Consider the following 18,350-nt stretch of genomic DNA (forward strand, 5'->3'; position numbering starts at 1 on the left):
TCACACACACTCACTCACTCTCTCTCACACACACACTCTCACACACACTCCATCCCCCTGACTGACATGGCTCACTCGCCCACTGACTGCTGTGACATGAATCTAAAGCTGCTAACCACAATCCAGCGGTTCACTCATCCAGATGTTGACACAGTTTAGTGAGAGCCTCTTTGGACAGTTTTTCATTTTAATGTTGGTGTTGGACCTCAAACTATTTTTTAAATCAACCTGAGTTACATTTTTAAATAAAGTTTAACATGTCGAACTTGTAAACCACACATTTGGTGTATTTCAAGTGTCAGCATCAGCTCAGTGACGTTCCCTACTGGTCCCCAACGTCCAGGTATTTGGAGGCCACGTGATGAATGAGACAGCTGACTGCTTCGTTGTCATGTGGCTTTTAATTACCAAGTCAAGGACATTTGACTTGACGTTGACGGTTCTTTGGTTGCTCTCTGGCGGGTGAGTGTGACGACCAGAACGTACTTGTGGACCTTTGACACGGACCCTAGAAGACCAGGTCGTGCTGCCTCACTGCTTGACGTCTTGTCCCACTTGTCCCCTGTCTCTGCAGGCCAACAACATCCAGCTTTATAACCCCAGTAACTCTGCACAGCCCTCCTGCATTCACAAACCTTCACTTCCTCTACGTCGTCTATATTTTTAACCCCGCGGAGTAAACGCGTCTGTGAGACCTGCCTGTCCCCGCCGGAGCCCGTCCACGTTGCTCCCGGGATTCTTTCCTCCCGACACAGACAGACAGCACTATTTGCGCCGAGGAGGAAGCGCGCAGCGTGTAAAGCGGCACTGCGGCACCGCCATATCCCTGCGCCCCGATCCCCCATCTCCGGATCCTGAAGCTCGGATCTGGGGAGAGGAGGTGGAGATACCCTCTGCTTTTCCTTCGCGGGATTTATTTTGTCACCTCCAAACCTTCTCCTGCTTTATCTTTTTTCTAAATGAGTGACCGAAGGCCTGCAACTTATCCGGACGGTCCCTCCCCACTCGCAAGGGTTTGCATTTCTTGGTTTTGCATGACGAGTCTTGGAGCTTAAAAAAGAAAAAAAGAAAAAAGAGAGGGAGAGAGACGGGCTTGCTTTTGTTATGTGTCTTCTAGTGGAAAATGAAGCCCGGGGAGCCGGAGCTGCCGCCGCTGCTGGCGCTGCTGCTGCGGGCTGGATCGGAGCGGAGAGCCGCGGAGCTCCACTGACAGCACGGGCAGACAAAAAGGGACTGTGAAGGAAGACAAGGGAAAGACTCTTTAACTGCCAGGGAGTGCTAGAGCAGTTTCCCCTCTACAAGCCACATTTGCAGAGCGATTTGCACAGTGCATGTGTGTCATCAGATGAGTGCTGGCCGGGGGCATCAGGTTAAAGGCAGTTTACCACAATCCAGATGCATTTGCAACGTGGGAGCGTTTTTGAATTTATCTTTCAGATCCCTCTATTTTGATTATTGCCAGAGGTTAGTGCAGGTTCCACCACTTTTCAGGGTGAGGCTGAGCCAGTCGGGTGTGCATGACAGCCCATGACTAAGGAGACAATGTAAAGTTGAAGATGGAGGTTGACAGATTGCTTCTGGTGAGTGCGCTGATGCGGACAAGGTGCCGTTCCTCTGAGACCAATCCACTCCAGCCTCCCTGAGACAGAATCAACCTTTCTGAATAACACGTGTGTGATGTCACGGGTGGTGGTTGATGGTATGGACACATGTGATTGACTGGGTCTGGGCCTGGCCCTCAGGTGTTGTCCTGGAGGAGATGATGCAACATGAGTGCGAGCTGTTGAATGTTGCATCCTAAATGCAGCGTGGTGTCAGACAGCAGAGGCAGGTATGTCCTGCTGAGCTGCAGGTGCCAAAGGCCCGTGGCGAGAGCGGTATTTGGATGTTTGGTACTGAGATGCGGCGCTGTGGAGCAGGGCTGCCCCAGGCTCTCACACAGGAGCACCAAAACTATGAACACTGGTACTGAGACCTGGCAAGTGTGAGAGCTGGTTGAGTAGCAAGCAGACACTAGGCAGCGTGTGTTAGTGCTAGATACCAGTAATCAAAGCCCAAGTATTCAAGGGAGTCCAGCAGATCCAGGAGAACCCCGGTGCTCAGCTGCAGCCATCCAGGCCCTGTGGCTCAGCCCGGGACAGATAATTAGGGATCCTACTTATGTAACGGACATCGATTGCCATAGAAGGACTATTGGAGAGAGTGTTCACCTTTTTCCTCCATCTCTATTCTCATTTTCATCTAGAGAACTAAAGTGATGATGGTGAGGTGTCGGCAGTCTTCTTTTCAATGGTATTTTGGCTCAAACGAAGCTGAACAAACATGGAGTCAATTTGATAAAGTAAATTTCAGTTACTTGTGCGGCTCCATATAAAGACTGTTTTGGTATTTTCACCCTCCTGAGTCTGTAGAAAACCATTTGCATGCTGGGAAATCTGCAGTGCAACAGTACGCAATATAGAGTAGCTCCCGTTTGGCCTTCGGCACATATTATCACTGTCAATGTTTTGAGATAATACACCTGCTGGGATCGGGATGCACTTCTGCTAACTTGCTGCTACACTGTCAGGCCTGATAAACATTGGTATACTGAAAGTTTTTCAAATGATTTCTTACTTTTACTTCAGTAGGCTAGTCAGGTAGTGTTTAGGTGACTTTGTACTCCATGATGGTTACATTGAACCTGATGGGGGGTTAGTTTTGGCCCCCCAGCCCCAGGTTGGACAGCCCTGTTGTAGAGGGAAGCTTGACAGCCTGTTAATGGAGTGAACGCTTGTGTTGGGTGTCTCCTGCAGTGAGAAGAGTGAATCTGCCCTCTGATAGTGAGGGTGCCCAGCCTGAGGAGTGCTGCTGTGTTCTGCTGCTGCGCTGGGCTGTGGACGTACAGGTCCCTGAAGTGAGCGTTAGCACTTATTTGTCTCAGTTTAATAGAAGCTTTGTTGGAGCTTGAGGAGCTCGATTTATCGGTGTTGGCCCGGCTGCTGTATATCTCTTAATGTTATTATCATTCTCTCTGCATTACTTCCAATTAGCGGCGCCAAAAATAACAGCAGGTTCACGTTGAGAGGCTCCAGACACCCAAGTATCATAATTAAAGAAATGTAATCATTAAAAGAACACAGTTTAGGTTACAAGCTTGGCAAAACACTGAGGAGACTCTAGCAAAAGAGCACTTCCACTGGCGGTTTGATCTCAGGGTGTAATGGCCTGCAAACATCAGACACCCTCATCAAACATTCATCTGACATCACGTAGGACGACAGGAACCTCGACAGCACGCAGCACCTTTGGGGGAAATGGCTCATTAACTAAATGCACAGTTGACCTTGCTGAGTGAACATGTTGCAAATGTGTCGTCTCTCTCTCTGACAGGAGGGAGTGTCTGCTGTCCTGGTGGGAGAGGAGCCACAGCAGGAGAGAGATGCGGCGTCCCCTCGTCTCACCATGGCGGGACGCGTTCGCTGAGCACTCGCTCGCTTTAACCTGAACAGCTCCTCCAGCAGGATTGGCAGTTTGGTGATAAAGGATCATTTTACGCTGCTGTGGTGGGATCGGAGGGGCCGCCTGTGGGATCTCGGCCGGGGGCCCAGCTTGGCTCACTGACGGGATGCTACTCCTGTGAAAGGCTTCACTTGTTGGATACTACATGGTTACCCGCTTCCAGTTTAGTGGTAGTATTCTCTTGGATATTACTGGAAATTCTCTGGATTTTTTTTCCCACTGGAGTGGAGCGGCTCTGGCGTTGGGCCCGAGAGGGGTTTGATTCCCTGTGAGAGGAGGTCTACTTGGATGTTCACCATGAAGGACATAGATGGCCCTCGATCCAGTGGCCTCCGTAAGAAGAGGAAGTCGAGGTCAGAGAGGGATCGGGGGAGGAGAGCAAATGGGGTAAGGAACAACCACGTTAAGGGTTCCGTGTTCCGCTTCTCCTCCGACTCTGAGCGGGAGGGTAACAGGGAGTCCTCCTCGTCTCGTCCGAGGCCCCCGCGGAGAAAGCGTAAGGAGTCTACTTCTGCTGAGGAAGACATCATCGATGGCTTCTCCATCACAGGCTTCGTGACCCTGGAGGCTCTGCAGGTAAGTCAGACACTGTCAGGTGCATTTGTCCCTGTCCTCATGAGCGCCGTCCAGCTGTGTTTGGAGGGAAAACCACAGTCATTCATCGTAGCCGGGCTCCTCTTCGGAATGCAAGCTGGGCACAGGCCCTCCAATCACGACGCTCTGAGTTATGACTTTGAGCAGCTCAACACGCACTTCGTTCTATAATGGCAACGTACATGGGGCGAAAGCCAAGTCAAGAGAAAATGTTCTTCACAAGGTTGGCACGCGTTCCTTTAGACCCAGTCAAGAGTTATGAGTGATTCTGGCTGCAGTGTTTGGAGGGTCGGAGCACGTCATTCATAGCCCTGTCAGCGCGTCATTCAGGATGTTTCACCACTCGTTTATTCAGCTTTCCTCCCACTGGACAGCCGCCAGGGCTTGCCATTGCTGATGGGACAGGAGCATTGTCCAGCATGGCTTGTGTGCCGGCCTTGTTCCTTCAGGACTGAGGGATAGTTGGTGTTTGCTTTTTCTCTCATTCTTGGAGTTGAAAGTAGCAGTAGCCAGAGCAGCTCATGGAGGTGGTGTGTGTGTGTGTTGGGGGGTGGGGGGATGACACACTGTTGTTAATGCAACCAAAGGCATTTATTATCTAATATTTGCTGTCATGGCGCTTTGCATTCATTCATTTCACACAATGGCATTCCTTGGTACACTGTCCTGATCGCTGGTGTTAGCTGTCCTGGTCTAGTTTGGGCACCGCGGTCGCATCACCAGGGTGACACCTGGACGCCACTGTGCTGTCCTATGATGACACAAGCTGACTCACACACAGGCTGGGATTTAGGAGTATTTGTCGCTACTGATTGATCAGGACGGTTTGAAGCTTTATTGAGGAGGTCACTGTTGGGCCCCCAGCCTGTGTGTCCTCCTCCCTCTGGACCTTCCCTCCACCGATGCTGCCTGCTGCTGGAGCTCTTTGCTCTCAGTTCCAGCACCCAGGTGAAGACAAGCCAGAGGTTTAGGCTGCTGGTCTCTCCACCAGCTGCTCTGAGTCTGTTCTCTAAGCATCGCATGGGACCAGTTGAGAGCAGGTGGATGTGCTTTATTGGGTCATTCAGAGCTTCATCACCCTAACCCAGGGACAGTTGATATCCAATCAAGAACTGTAGAGCTGAAACCACAGACCCAGTAGAGAGCCTAGCCCAGCTAGTCAGCTAGCTAGTGTTAGTTGGGGGGGGGCACATTCCTCCATGTGATGTGAGCTCATCCAGCAGCTGCTTCATGATGCCCTGATGGGCTGATTGGACTCTGTCACATGTGTGTGTCACATTGGTGGCTCCTATTTGAACCGTCTGTGGGCCAGTATCTGCCCTCTGAGCTTCTGTGTGTGTGTGTGTGTGTGTGTGCGCGCGCGCGCGTGTGTGCATTGTCTTGTGCTGTGCTGTTTTGCAAGTTCAGCCATTGTGACCTGTGTTGAAGTCTGTGTTTGTGGTGTGTGCACGAGGGTTCATGTGACAGCACCAGTGGCTCCTGTCTGGGTGAAGTTCAGTTCTGATGAGGTCACACCCCTGGAGGCTGTAACTCTCCATCTGTCACCACTGCGCCGGAGCCCCACCGCTCCCACGCCTGCTTCTCAAGTGCATGCTAACATGGTAGCCTTCGTCTCTCCTCTGCTGTCTGAAGGCTGGATCCTCCATGATGAGGCTCTAGATGTCCACAGGGCTTGTGCGTCACTGCTGGTGGTTGTGGGCCTTGCAGTGGTTTTTATGTCTTGTAGACTCTTTATTTAAACCTTGCATCACCCTTCAAAGAGAGAGCGAGGAGCGTTGATTCATTTCCTCCCTGATATTTTTCACAAGCTTGCCCGCAGACAGATTTTACAGAGCTGCAGCCTTTTCTGTGCTTCCAGAAATGACTGAGCCATTGAATGGCCTGTCCTCCGAATTTAACCCAGCGTACACCTGCTACTCGGGATCGATCCTGACATCCTGATGGGGCGATTATCTCCATGTTCCATCACGTCAGTAGAAGCACTCGTCTCTGGTGTTTGTAACATCTCTGATCAGGCTCTTTGTCAAGCTTCTTCTCACCAGCATTGCACCTGAAGGCCAGATTGACTTCTGTGCGTGAACTCCAGTAACAGCACCTCATTTTCTTGCTCAGCAGGTTAACAGCAGTCTATTACATGATTGACTGCCTGTGATAATACAAGGAACAGCACAAAAGCACCGCTGTGCAAATTAGTACATTTGCAGTTTCTTGTTTGACTCTGGTGTTGCATTTAAAGTTCTGGAAAGACGTCTTAATCTTCTGTGTCCCACAGAGCTCCTGCAGGGTTTGTTGTTCCTTCATTTGCTCCATGAAATTAAAAGCAGAAGACAACAGATTCACCTGATGCACAAACACTAGCACAGAGCTGCAGCACACTGCCAGAGGAGGGCTAGAAGTGCCCGCTGCAACTGCCTCTTCCTGAGGCTGCAGGTCGGAAAACTGCGGGCTCGGTGCTGGTGTGCCCCTCCCCATAGTGATACACGCCCAGATAGGCTCTGTTTCACCTACCAAGTGTCATCAAATATCCTTTTATTCAGAGACTTTAACTGGCTAAACAAACAAACAGACACGGACCTTATAAATGAAAGCAGGCAAACTAGAATGTGATGGACTTTTATCTACACTCATTTTTATGTGTTAATATCTGAAAAATGAGAAAAGCAACTGTGTTTCAATAAAAAAATTGTCCTCCAAAATGTGTCAGATGCAGAAGACAGCCATAAAATCACTGTGATTGGCTCTGAGGCGCGGCTGCAGCACAGGTCAGCGTGATAGGGATGTCTATAACAAGGTTGTTTGGTTTCAGTTGTAACGTTTCACAAACGTATTCGTGGATTTTCCCTGGGCGTTACGGTGAGGTATCATCTGGAATTGATTGATTCCAATATTGATTTCTCTTTGCCTCCATTTGACCAACGGACTGCTCAAGTTTAGCGTTCATACACAATCAGATGTGTGTGTGTGCTTTGTTTAATTCTGATATGTGCCATTGTTACGATCAATAACGATGGTGACTTTGTGAGAGCTGTGTCAGGCAAGGGAGTGCACTAATTTCGCCTTGGGCGCGTCCCTTGGTGACAGTAAAGCTGTTCTGATTCTGAATTGAATTCTGATTGTCAGACCTGTTTAGAAGTTGACGAACCCGTCGTTGTTGTTGGTCTGTTCTGCACAATGATATTGGGTGAGAAATACGGCCTGATGTGAGTCCAGATCATATCCTGCTGCCAGGAGACATAAAGAGTTGAACATGTGCAGTTGCATCAGTAAACGTCCTGTAATTTCCATGTAGAAGTACTTCATAAGAAGAAAACCCATCATTTGTAATTTTCGTCCAAGCAGAGAGGAAGTTACGGAACAACTGGTGTTCTTCACTGCTGCTCCTCCACGTCTGCTCGGAACACGTTACGCTGTGAGCTCACAAGATCATGCAAGCTTAGCGAGGTCACGCTGGAGCATCGCTCCCGCCGTGGAAGTGCCGGTGCTGAGTCTCGTGGACACACGGTCGCAGGGTACATATCTCCCGCGAAGTAGCCATGTCTAAGAGAACAGAGTCTGCCTCACCCTGGGAGAGCTTCCCTCCTTCCTCAGCCTCACCCAGACCCAGAGAGGACCCAGACCAAATGTGCTGAACCTGGTTCCAGCTCTTGTAATCCATAATACAGATTGCATCACGCCGCACTGGATTGGACACGTCATGCACAACTGCACCACGTAGCACAATAGCAGCTCCCGACCAGCCAAGAGCAAGGATGTAGTCAATCGATTACAAAGACCTTTACTGCCTTCACTTCCCATCAGACTGACAAAAAGTCCATAAGCAGGCATGGTGTGCGTGTGTGTGTGTGTGTGTGTGGGGGGGGATACCATGTGCCTGCTGGAGGAGACATCTTCTCTCTTCTGTGGAAAAGCTTTGCTTGACCTTTCCTCTGCCACCTCCATTCCATTTAAACTCCATTAAACAACCATTAACCCCCCCCCCCCCCATCACACCCACACTGGCCCTGACACCTCTGAGCCAGGGCACGTGGGAGCTTCCCTGCTTCAGTTATCAGTGTGGGGGGGTGCGTGTAGTAGGAAGCACGTACCAGTCCTAAACCCTCTTATTTAGTCGTCTAGTGGCAGCAGCGAACAAACAAAACATTTCAAACAGGGGATATTGAGGAAGGACTAAGGAAGGAATATTACAGCTTTTACCATCGCACGAAGGTCGGCGGAGAGTCGGGCAAGGCTGCGTCCTCTGAGTCAACAGGTCGGCGGTGCGGTTCACCCTGTCGGTGGCTTGTTGGTGATCTGTGATTTCAGATTTTTGATTGGTCCAAAGAGAAATCTCATGAAACCTTGTTATTTTGCCAGGAATCAGCATCCAAGCACAGAAGAAGTCGTGAGGAGTTCCATTCAGAATTATTAAAGAAAGGTACAGTGATTGAGGCTCTTGATGCCTGAGGCCTTACTTCTGATTTCTTAGTGGTTTGAAATATTTAAATTAGAGTAAAGCAATATTTAATGCCATTAAAACCATAAAATGCCATAAAAAACAAGTACTCTGGCTAGGCTTGGGTGGTGTGACAATAAGTTGGTATACTAAAGTAATAATTTCAATGCTTCCATTCTGATGTATTGAAGCGTGTAGCAGTTGCCACTAGAGGGCAGGCACGTGTTGAAGGGTCTGCTGATGCGACACGCAGCTCATCAGAGAAAGACGGTGAGTGGCGCCAGCAGCTGTGGGAGTACGCAGCGGCAGCGTGACTCGAGAGGATGTGACCGACCCGTCTGGGATCATTTTGGTTTTAGTCCAGATGATGAAGGTGAGCCGGCCAACGCGGAGGAAGCTGTGTGCAACGTTTGCCTTAAAAAAGGCTCCGTGCAGACCTGTCTGGTTTTATAAACTTGCTGAGGTTCCGGTTGTCCCTCAGTTTGTGGCTACATTCTGAACTTTTTTGTCCCTTTTAGCGATCGAGTGTCTGCACAGGGTGTTTTATTTTGAAAATTGACCTGATCCAGCGTGCTGTTGGTGGGGGGGCCTCCTGTCCGGTGAGATCTGCTCTGTGTAAACAGGTGCAGCCCCCACTCACCTGGAGCAAAGACCCGCATGTATGGCAGCGCTGTGTTAGAGGCCCAACGCCAACCACCAGGTTGGATTAAATGCATGATTCAAACAATTGATGCATTTCTAAATAGTTCTCATTGCTGTGTTGATGAACATAACCAGTGGTGACATGACTTTTCTTGAGAGAGAAAATTACAGATGTAAGATATCATCAAGTTAATATTTCATAAGAATACAGGGTTTAAGTGGCTGACTCAGGGATGGATCAATGGACCGCTCACGCCGGCCCTGCTAGGAAGGGATTCCTTACAGAGAAATGATAAAAGCTCATCGATAACGAGTCAGACCTTCAAATAACAAGTGATCACTGTGTAATTAATGAGTATTGACGTGTCAGGTGGAGAAGTAGCTTCTGCTGCTGCTGCACCAATTGCGTCAACAAAGCTATTCCTCCTCTACGCAGGATGAATTGAACAGTCTGGTATTTCTTCTTCTTGGAAGCTTTTCGTGGGATGATGCCGCTGGCAGCCTTTCAAAATGCCAGCATTTCGAAAACAATTGATTTTCTCTGGCACAGCCCTCGGAAAACCTGCCTGGAGGAGGACTTGTAAGTGCAGGCAGAGAAGAGAGCGCATCGATCGCTGCTTCATTGTGAGAAGGAGGCTAATGCAAAATCAAATGTATTGACAGCTTGTTTCTAAAAGACTGGAAAAAGTGACATTTCCAACAATTAGGAGACATAAGTATCCAGCCAGGCGCTGTTGCTGAGAGGATGCAGCGCGATGAAGAAGGACGCCGGCGGAAACGTTCCTGCTCCACGGTGCTGCTTCTGCCACGCCGGCAGATATTAATTTAGCTGCTTTGTGGAAGCGTCTCGTGATGGATGGTATGCATGAATGTGCTGTGACAGCCCAGTGACTGACACCTTCATGAAATGAAATGTCACCTCTGGGTGTAAAATACAACCCTCCGATTACAGAAAATCGTAGTCATTTGGGATTTAAAGTGTAGATTCCTGCAAGTGCAGGAGATGAGGAGGTCTCACTGATGTGTGAGCTGTGCGCCTCCGTCACCTCGTCAGCGGTGCAGATGAGCCTGTAGAACGGTTCTGCAGCAGCTTTACAACCCAGCTGTTATCTTCCCCTCCAGGTTTGTTATTTTGCTGCCTCAGTTGTCAACCTCTCCATCTGTGACTAACATGTCCAGGGTGACTGAACCAGAACTGCAGGGAGTAACAGGCCGTAAACCACAGGTGTGAATCGCACTCACAGCAGCATTACAGCAAGTGCAGTTTCAAAGTAACCCCCCTCTACTGCGTCACGTCGCGTGAAATGTGACGTCACGTAATATTTTAGGGAAGCCAGTAGCCCAATCTGATGGGGGCCCAACTCGAGGGCGGGGGCCAGGGCCTGACTGTAGATGCCAGTCACAGATAGAGCTTTTGGGTTGAGAATCAGAAGAGGTGGGATTCCACAGTCCTCTGCATGAAGCAGTGCAGACTCTTGACTGGAGATCTGAAAACATCACGTTTAAACACCAGCGACAGCAGCCTTACGGAGCTCTTCAGTCTACCACTCACAAAATAAACACACTTCAAATGAACAAGTGTTCGCACGAAAAAATGTTGAGGGTTAATCTTAAGTCTTAAAGCCAGCCTTGAAATGCTGCTCGCATTCAACAGCAATAATAAATTATAGCAGATTATGAAGACTTGGTGCTTTTCAGAAACTCAACTCAAAAATCAAACCAGATCCAAACTGGAACTTTAAAGAAAAATTGCGTCCTCCCTCACCAGCTCACGGCCGCCTCACCTTTAGCACCCTGAAAGATGCGCTGTTGTGACCACAAGCACTTCAGTCACGTGTCCAGCACATCCATCACTGAGGGAAACGCTGACAGCAGCACATTTACATGAACGCAGGCGACACACATAGCTCTGCAGCGGCAAGCGGCATGCAGGGAGACACAAATATGACACAGGTGGCACGAGAACAACTCCATGAAAATATGAGGATATTTGCTACTTTAACAGTTGTCTTGTTTGGCCGAGTCCTGTCGCTACTGGATGTGTGGGGCGTCTGCAGGCTCTGGTGGTCACGGCCTCTGCGTGCTCTGTGCTCTCCTCCAGCATGCGAATGTAAGAAAGCTTGACTAAATGCTTTCATTTCATTTTACATTCTGCCTTCTAGAGGGTTCTCTTTTTCTTCTCGCTCTCTCTCTCTGAGGCTGCATGTTTTAGCTTGTGTGTGTGTGTGTGTGTGTGTGTGTGTGTGTGTGTCCCTAATTTGTGGGGCAAAGCTATTTGCGCACTCACCTTGGGTGGACTGTTCTCCCTGAGAGGGACAAGAGCAACACTCCACCCCCCCAACACACTCACTCACTCATGCACTCTGCATGTAGAAATCGTTTACTCGAGCCTGAACTTTAACTTGAGTCCATATTCACAAGGCTGTTCCATTGTCGAGGTCCTTGTCATATCGCTGCTGCTAACACCAAACGACCTCAGCGAACCTGGTGCAGCCTGGATGAGGCTCCATTTCCCCCAGACCACATGAAGCTTTGTCTCATCCGCAGTCGCCGTCCTGGGGAAGAGACTCAGCAGGAGGCTTCAGGGGCCTGAAGCAGCTTTAGATGATTTGCTCAGGTCAGGTCAAGGGGCTCAGTTGGCTTCTTCTACTCTTCTAGCATCCATGAAGCTAGCTTGAGGCTAGCCACGTCATGTCTGATCGCTGAGGGAATCTTTTGGCTTGTCATTACTCAGTTGAAGGCCAGGACGCCATTTTACCAGAAATACTAGAAGCTGCTGAACTTCGTGGGCAAATAATAAGTCACTTTGGTGACTGTATTTCTGCCTGGGCTGAAGTGGTTGCTAGTTTTGGGGCTATGGCTTTCAGTGTTCGGAGTTAGAACTCAACTGAGTTCAGGTGTGTGAGTCACTCAGCAACCCTGCACTACACTGTGGGCAACCCTGTGTGTCCTTCTACTCCATCAGCCTGCCAGCACACCTGTGGCTGCACCTGTAGCAGTGTTGAGTTTAGCTGGGGTGGAAGGTTCTGGCGACGTGGCACCGTTGGTGGTCCATAGTTTTGGTTCATTTGCATATTTTAGAGAAGGAAACATCACCAGCAGGTGAAATGAATTACAAACAAACATAGTGGCTGTTGCGTTTTTACTGTCGCCGTCACCCCTGCACACGTGGTGCCGCAGGTACGCTCTCAGGGGGAGGAGCCTCAGAGCCATCCTCTCATGTGTGTAGCTGTTAGACACCAATAGTGAGTCCAGCAGGATCATCATGTTCTTCTTCATCACTATCATCGTGATCATGTTTTTTCTTCTGCGTCTTCAACATCACTGTGGTCATGGTCTTCCTCACCACCACCACCCTGTCCCTGTCCCAGCAGCAGAGCAGGTCCCAGGAGGTGGAACTCTCTCTGGTGTCTGTATTCTGGTCCTGTCCGTGTGGCCGATCGGCCTCCAGCAGAACTGAACTGCCGGTGGTGATGAGAGCGCCACATGTGTGAGTGGAGCATGAGGATGGAGCAGCAGCAGCTCCATCAGTCACCTGCCCGATGGAGGTTGATGGCGTGTGCCCCAGGTGTTCAGCGCAGGGCAGCAGCAACACAACTGCCAGCATCAAAGCAGGACTCAGGAGGACGGCGTCTGAAGTCGATGTGACGGGACTCACTGTGGAGAACTGATCGAACCATCCAGCCAGCTATTTTTAGGAGGCAGCTGCTCACCTGATGCTGAGATGAGAGGACAGGACGAACACTCTCCTCCTCGCTGCTGTGCCATTAATCACAACTCGTGCTATGCAGTTGTCCTCCTGAGATTAAATAAGAAAGTAATGTAAATTGTCAGGATTGAGATGAGGGCCAGTCTAGTTATTTTTAATCTCATATACACAGTTTATAACTCCAGATGTTTCCTCCTGCAGCGCAAAATCCATAAATAATGAATTCTGAAGCCAAAATCTGTCCATATGCAAGCAGCGGCGGCTGTAATGCTCCTCTCCAGACATCTCGTGGCTGGACGTCAGGTAAAGGTTTCAACCCATTTCTCTCCTAGTGGCAGCAAATAACAACAGTGTAGAAATTGCACCGTCAGCACAAATGTGCCTATAAATATGGAGTGAAACAGCATAAAAGGTAAAAAGAAAAACCGCAGCTCAGCTGAACTGTAATCATGTGAGCAGAGCAGCAGCAGACTTGATCAGATGGAACTTTCAAGGCTTCTTAGCTGCCAGTTTTAAAAGATTTTGAGACACTTAAATGTTATTACCAAGCTTACTAGAGGAACTTGAACACATCACCATAGAAACCAGCGGGTTATGGCAGAGTCTTTTTCCTGTGGAGCCACCTTTTTAAATTAACCACATTTCATGCCCTCATTTGAGCAGATAGATGTTTTGGTAAATGTGACCCGTTCAATGCCCCGACCCAGCACGGGGGAGTGGGCGGGCTCGCCTCCATCACTGCTGAGCCGTCTCATCATCTTTAGGCAGCCACAGACTCGACCCTCGGCCAGTCAGCCAGTGACTTCGCTGCACTGCTTCGTGTGTGAAGGTGTGTGCAGGTGAGGTGCTTCCACCAGGCAGAGCTCCCCGGTTGCCTCCTGTTCAGGTTGCCTGTTGACATGCTGCTTTTGGCTGCTGTTTGGTATGATTTGGTCATGAAAGGTCTTTATAGACGTTAAGAACGTTCAGTGGCCTGCTACTTGAGTGTTGATCAGGTGTAATTTTACAAATGTTATGTGCTTATGCATTTTTAAATACTTGTGTATATATCAGAGACTAAATTGATATATTTCTTTGGGAACTAGAAAATACCATGGATGCCAAAATAATAGCAATGGAAGAGTGTCAGTGGTGTTGTTGGAATCGACCAAGGGAACCGTCCATACCTGTCGAGTGTGTGAGTGGAACGTTCCACTCCTGTTGTGCAGGAACAATCATGTCAGCGTCAAAGTATAAGGAAGATAGACTTTGTTAAAAAGATGGAAATTATACATGGAGTGAGAGAGAGGCAGCGGGCTGGTATGTGTGTGTGTGTGTGTGTGTGTGTGTGTGTGTGTGTGTGTTCTTGTACTTGCTACATAGTGAGGACTAGAATACGTATTTAACCAACATAGTGTGGACATTGTAGCCGGTCCTCACATCTTCAAAGGGCCGTTTGAATGTTCGAGACTTGGTTTTAGGGTCGAGGTTAGAATCAGGTTCTGGTCAGGTTCAGGGTCGAGGTTAGAATCAGGTTCTGGTCAGGTTCAGGGTCGAGGTTAGAATCAGGTTCTGGTCAGGTTCAGGGTCGAGGTTAGGGTCAGGTTCTGGTCAGGTTCAGGGTCGAGGTTAGAATCGGGTTCTGGTCAGGTTTAGGGTCGAGGTTAGGGTCAGTCAGTCAGTTGAGATGGTTAGGGTTAGGGGGAGGGGCTAGGGAATGTCTTATGTCAATGAAAGTCCCCCAAAGATACAAGTACAAGGATGTGTGTGTGCGCACTGTCAGTGTCTATTCGGAGGATTTTACAGCCACGGACGGTTTAGTGGTGGTGTTTCCTCACTCATACAAACTTGAGCACATTTCTTTTCTTTACCTCAGTTCCTCTACAGTGATTGTCGGCTTTGTTTCCGCAGCAGTCAGCAGCTCTGCTGTGTCTTTGTGTAGACACTAAGAGCGAATCCCTCTCACCTCTTAATGCTCTGTATTTATTCAGACTGCCAGCACAAATCACATCTGATTGTTTGTACTGAACAGCCCCAAACCACACGAGCTCAGGAGCTGGTTTTAAATCTGATTGAATCAGATTTCTACAGACGCGTCAGTCTGGACGGACCAGCGAGAGCCAATAACTCTGGTTTGAGAAGCACATCAGATTTGCTGGAGGCCTCCATTCAAACAGCTAAACTCTTATCTCCTCCAGCATCTCAGGTGTGACAGCTGTCATAGTGTTTGATGTGAGGAGTGGCGCTAGCTTGAGGACGAACGACGAGTCCTTAGCATTCATGTTGCTATGTGACTGTTAGCATCATTTCTTTGTGTCGACCCTGACTCTAAATGGCAGGCTGAAGTAACACACGGAACAGTGAAGGCACATAGTAACATTTCTAACAGTTCTATAAAAGCGACGACTCACGTGACAGTAATAATGGTCCCCGCTAACCTGCTGGGGCTCCTTTATTTGTATCCTTTTGATTGGCATCGTGGCGTTTTTCTCTGACTCACTGCCTCTGTCCGCCATGCTTCCTGCCCGTCAGTGATGTCACTACTTCCCCTCTTCCCACAATTGGATGGCAAATCATTGGATCTGCATCGAACTGGACGAAGGGTCTGGGAGCAGAGCTGATCAGCCAACCCTGCTTCAGTGGATCTCGTAGTGTGCATGACGCAGACCCCCATGCTGGCACACACTCACTCTTGCAGAGCAGGTTTCAGAATGGATTTTGCTCTGCCCAGCTAATAGCAGGGTATCAGCTGCATGTACGGGCTGAGTGGAGCAGCCTATCGCTAACCACACGAGCCTTATCACTCAGCAGGCAGACCTCACCATAAGCTGCTGTGTTTTCTCTGGTCAGTGCATTTTCCTGCACCGCACGCCATAATAACCCAAGGCTGCCACTTACACTCAGCAAATGTGTTAGTGGTGCTTAGGCCCTGTTCGTGGCGGTGACTGAGCAGCAGAGTGACAGTGAGGGATTTCCAGGAGCCCGGATGACGAGGCCTTCGTTTATGAGATTCCCACAGCAGGCCGCGGCTGTGCTGCAGCCTCCTCACGGCCCTGCTCCGTCGCATCATTTCTCTTGGAGCATTTAGCCTCTCCATCACCACGTCTGGATGATGGTTTCATCTGAAACTTGACTGTTGACGCTAAAAGCAGCAAGTCCTGTAACTGCTGTGGTCCCTGACTGGCTGAGAGGCCATGTTGAGGTGCGACTGTGCAGCAACTAGGGTGGAGTCTTCTCCTACGTCCCCCAGGGGTGATACAGCACACCAGAAGAAGAGAGTTGCTCATTCACACTTTTCTCTCTCTAAAATGACACTGAATCTGCTGCTGTGGGGGGGGGGGGGTCTTTCCCTGATCTTGTGTTCTGTTCCTGTTTCATTTGTTTCTCTGCTTTACTTGATCGGGACGGACAAAGTGGCCTCATGCTCCTGCAGAAACATGTCGTGTGCTGCTGGTTCGATCTGAAGCAGCCAGGCAGACCCTTGTGAGCTCTGAACCCTGTAGTTTATCGTCTGCCTGGGTAATGAAAACATATTCCCATGACATTTACCAGTGCTGGAATTAACAGTGACAGTGTAATAATACGAAGTGTGAATAATACAGCTGAGAAATGTTCTCCTCACACCACTGATGGTCTGATGTTTTCAGAGAAACTGTTTATGCACACAGTTCTGTATTGATTGTGAAACAAAGCAGCCTCATGTCACTGTTCCTTCCATTTAAAGGTATATTCTGCAGAGCGAGTGGCCCAAATGGTCATATTTGAATATTTAAACAAAAGATAAATAGAACTGCAGGATTTTCTCCTAATATTGAGCACAGGAGAGGAGAGGTGTGGTCCCTGTAAAGGTTCAGTGCCCCTCACCTGAGCTTGGGGGCATGAAGCAGCGTGCCAGAGGAACCTGGCTGGGCTGAACTGGGCTGAGATGGTGGATTTCCCCTGAGACGGAGCTCTGGTTATCAGGCGGAACACATGACGTCAGTGGGGTTGGCCGTGTTGGGGCTCCAGGACACTTGGATGACTTCAGACTAGCAGACTGGAGGATTCTTGTGGTTTTGTTGACATCAGCGTTTAAAAGCACTGTTTTATTAGTTGTTTTTTTATGTTTGAAAATTAGTGACAATCACTTCCACTGTTTGAGAGGTCACTGCAACACCTTCACCCCTGAGACTCTAGCGACACCCTTCAAACCACATTCAGGCCTAAGAGGATGTATTTTTAATACGCGTGTAACAGACATTCTCATCCAGGCCTGGTGTGGTGTGAGCTGAGATTTCCAGCCTGCTGAGTCTCTCAAAAATGTCATTAAAGCTGTTTAACTTAAGTAGTTTAAGTAAGCATCGGCGTCCTAGGTGCTTTGGCCTGGTGGAGTCAGCTCGAATCCCTCTAGTCAGGCAGTCTGTGAGCAGACAAAAGGTTTTTTGATGTCTCTCCACCACGCTGGTGATTCGTTGGCTGCCACTTTAATACAGGAGAGGAAGCATCGGTTAGATGGATCAGTTCACCTGCCTGTTCCAACTCCTGTGCTGTTTGAAGCTATGAATCTGGACCTGTCCTTCTGCTCACTCACACACACACACACACACATACACACACACACACACACACACACACACACACACACACACACACACACACACACACACACCAGCCTGCTACCCCAAGCAATGATTTTTTTATTTTTTGTGTACTTGTCTTTATCTCCTGTCAAGTGGAAAGCAGGGATGTCAGCTTTGACTCGAGTCTCAACACGATTCTCATCAGTGCGTCAGGACTACACGGCAAACTGCCTTAATCATAAATATTGGGGATAAAAAATTTAAAAAACACACTTGATCTGTGACCATGTGACCTAATTTCCCCCACCGAGCCCAGCAGGTTTGGTACAATATTTATCTGTACAAGAAGCAAATTGTTACAAACCTTATTCAGATTTTTAGCACTCAATCAAAATACGTATACACACATGGTTCCCGCGCAGTCTTAAAAAGTCTTAAAGGTCTACAATTCAACAATCCGAAATTGAAGTCCCTTAAAAAGTCTTAAATTTTGGTAGTAGGTCTTAAAAATGAGGCGCTGAGTCTTAAATTGACGTTACGTTCGAGCTACCGTGTTGAAAAAAAAGTTCCCGCAGGAGTGTCCTGCAATGAAATCAGTTCAACCACATAAACGAAAAATCATTCAAGGTGGAACCAATAAAATGAGAAATCCGAACGCTGCGTATCACATCCGTGTGGTCCGAGTTCCGTGTTGCACAGACAGTCGAGCAGGTTGCATGTGGTGGATGCGCGGTCAGTCTGACCGGGTATCTAAAATGGGCGATGGCCGATTCAAGGATCTGTGGCTGGACAGAAAAGAATTTAAGTGCTGGCTGAAAAGAGTTCCTGGAAATCCGCACGAAGCCCACTGCACTTTGTGCAAAAAAAAGTCCAAGTGGGAACTTTAGGGATGAAGGCCCTGGAGTCGCACGTGACGCCCGGTAAACATGAGACG

At 48.8% G+C, this 18,350-nt stretch overlaps 1 protein-coding gene across 9 annotated transcripts in view; it reads left to right on the forward strand.

The window, feature by feature from the left end:
* Positions 1-879: 879 nt before the first annotated feature.
* Positions 880-18,350, forward strand: part of auts2a (activator of transcription and developmental regulator AUTS2 a) — a 388,494-nt gene continuing 371,023 nt past the window's right edge. For 7 of the 9 annotated variants that reach the window (XM_086179168.1, XM_086179172.1, XM_086179174.1 and 4 more), the window contains exons 1-3: positions 884-1,013; positions 1,118-1,580; positions 3,373-4,077. In XM_086179168.1, coding sequence (XP_086035294.1) covers positions 3,790-4,077 — 288 coding nt within the window. In that variant the 5' untranslated portion in view covers positions 884-1,013; positions 1,118-1,580; positions 3,373-3,789. Of the gene's footprint in view, positions 1,014-1,117; positions 1,581-3,372; positions 4,078-18,350 lie in introns of all 9 variants that reach the window. The other 2 variants (XM_086179170.1, XM_086179169.1) reach the window with 2 other exon arrangements.

This window comes from Aulostomus chinensis, chromosome 15 (genome assembly GCF_037954235.1).
Source record: "Aulostomus chinensis isolate RoL2024-O1b breed Wild chromosome 15, RoL_Achi_v1.0, whole genome shotgun sequence".
Lineage (NCBI taxonomy): Eukaryota > Metazoa > Chordata > Actinopteri > Syngnathiformes > Aulostomidae > Aulostomus > Aulostomus chinensis.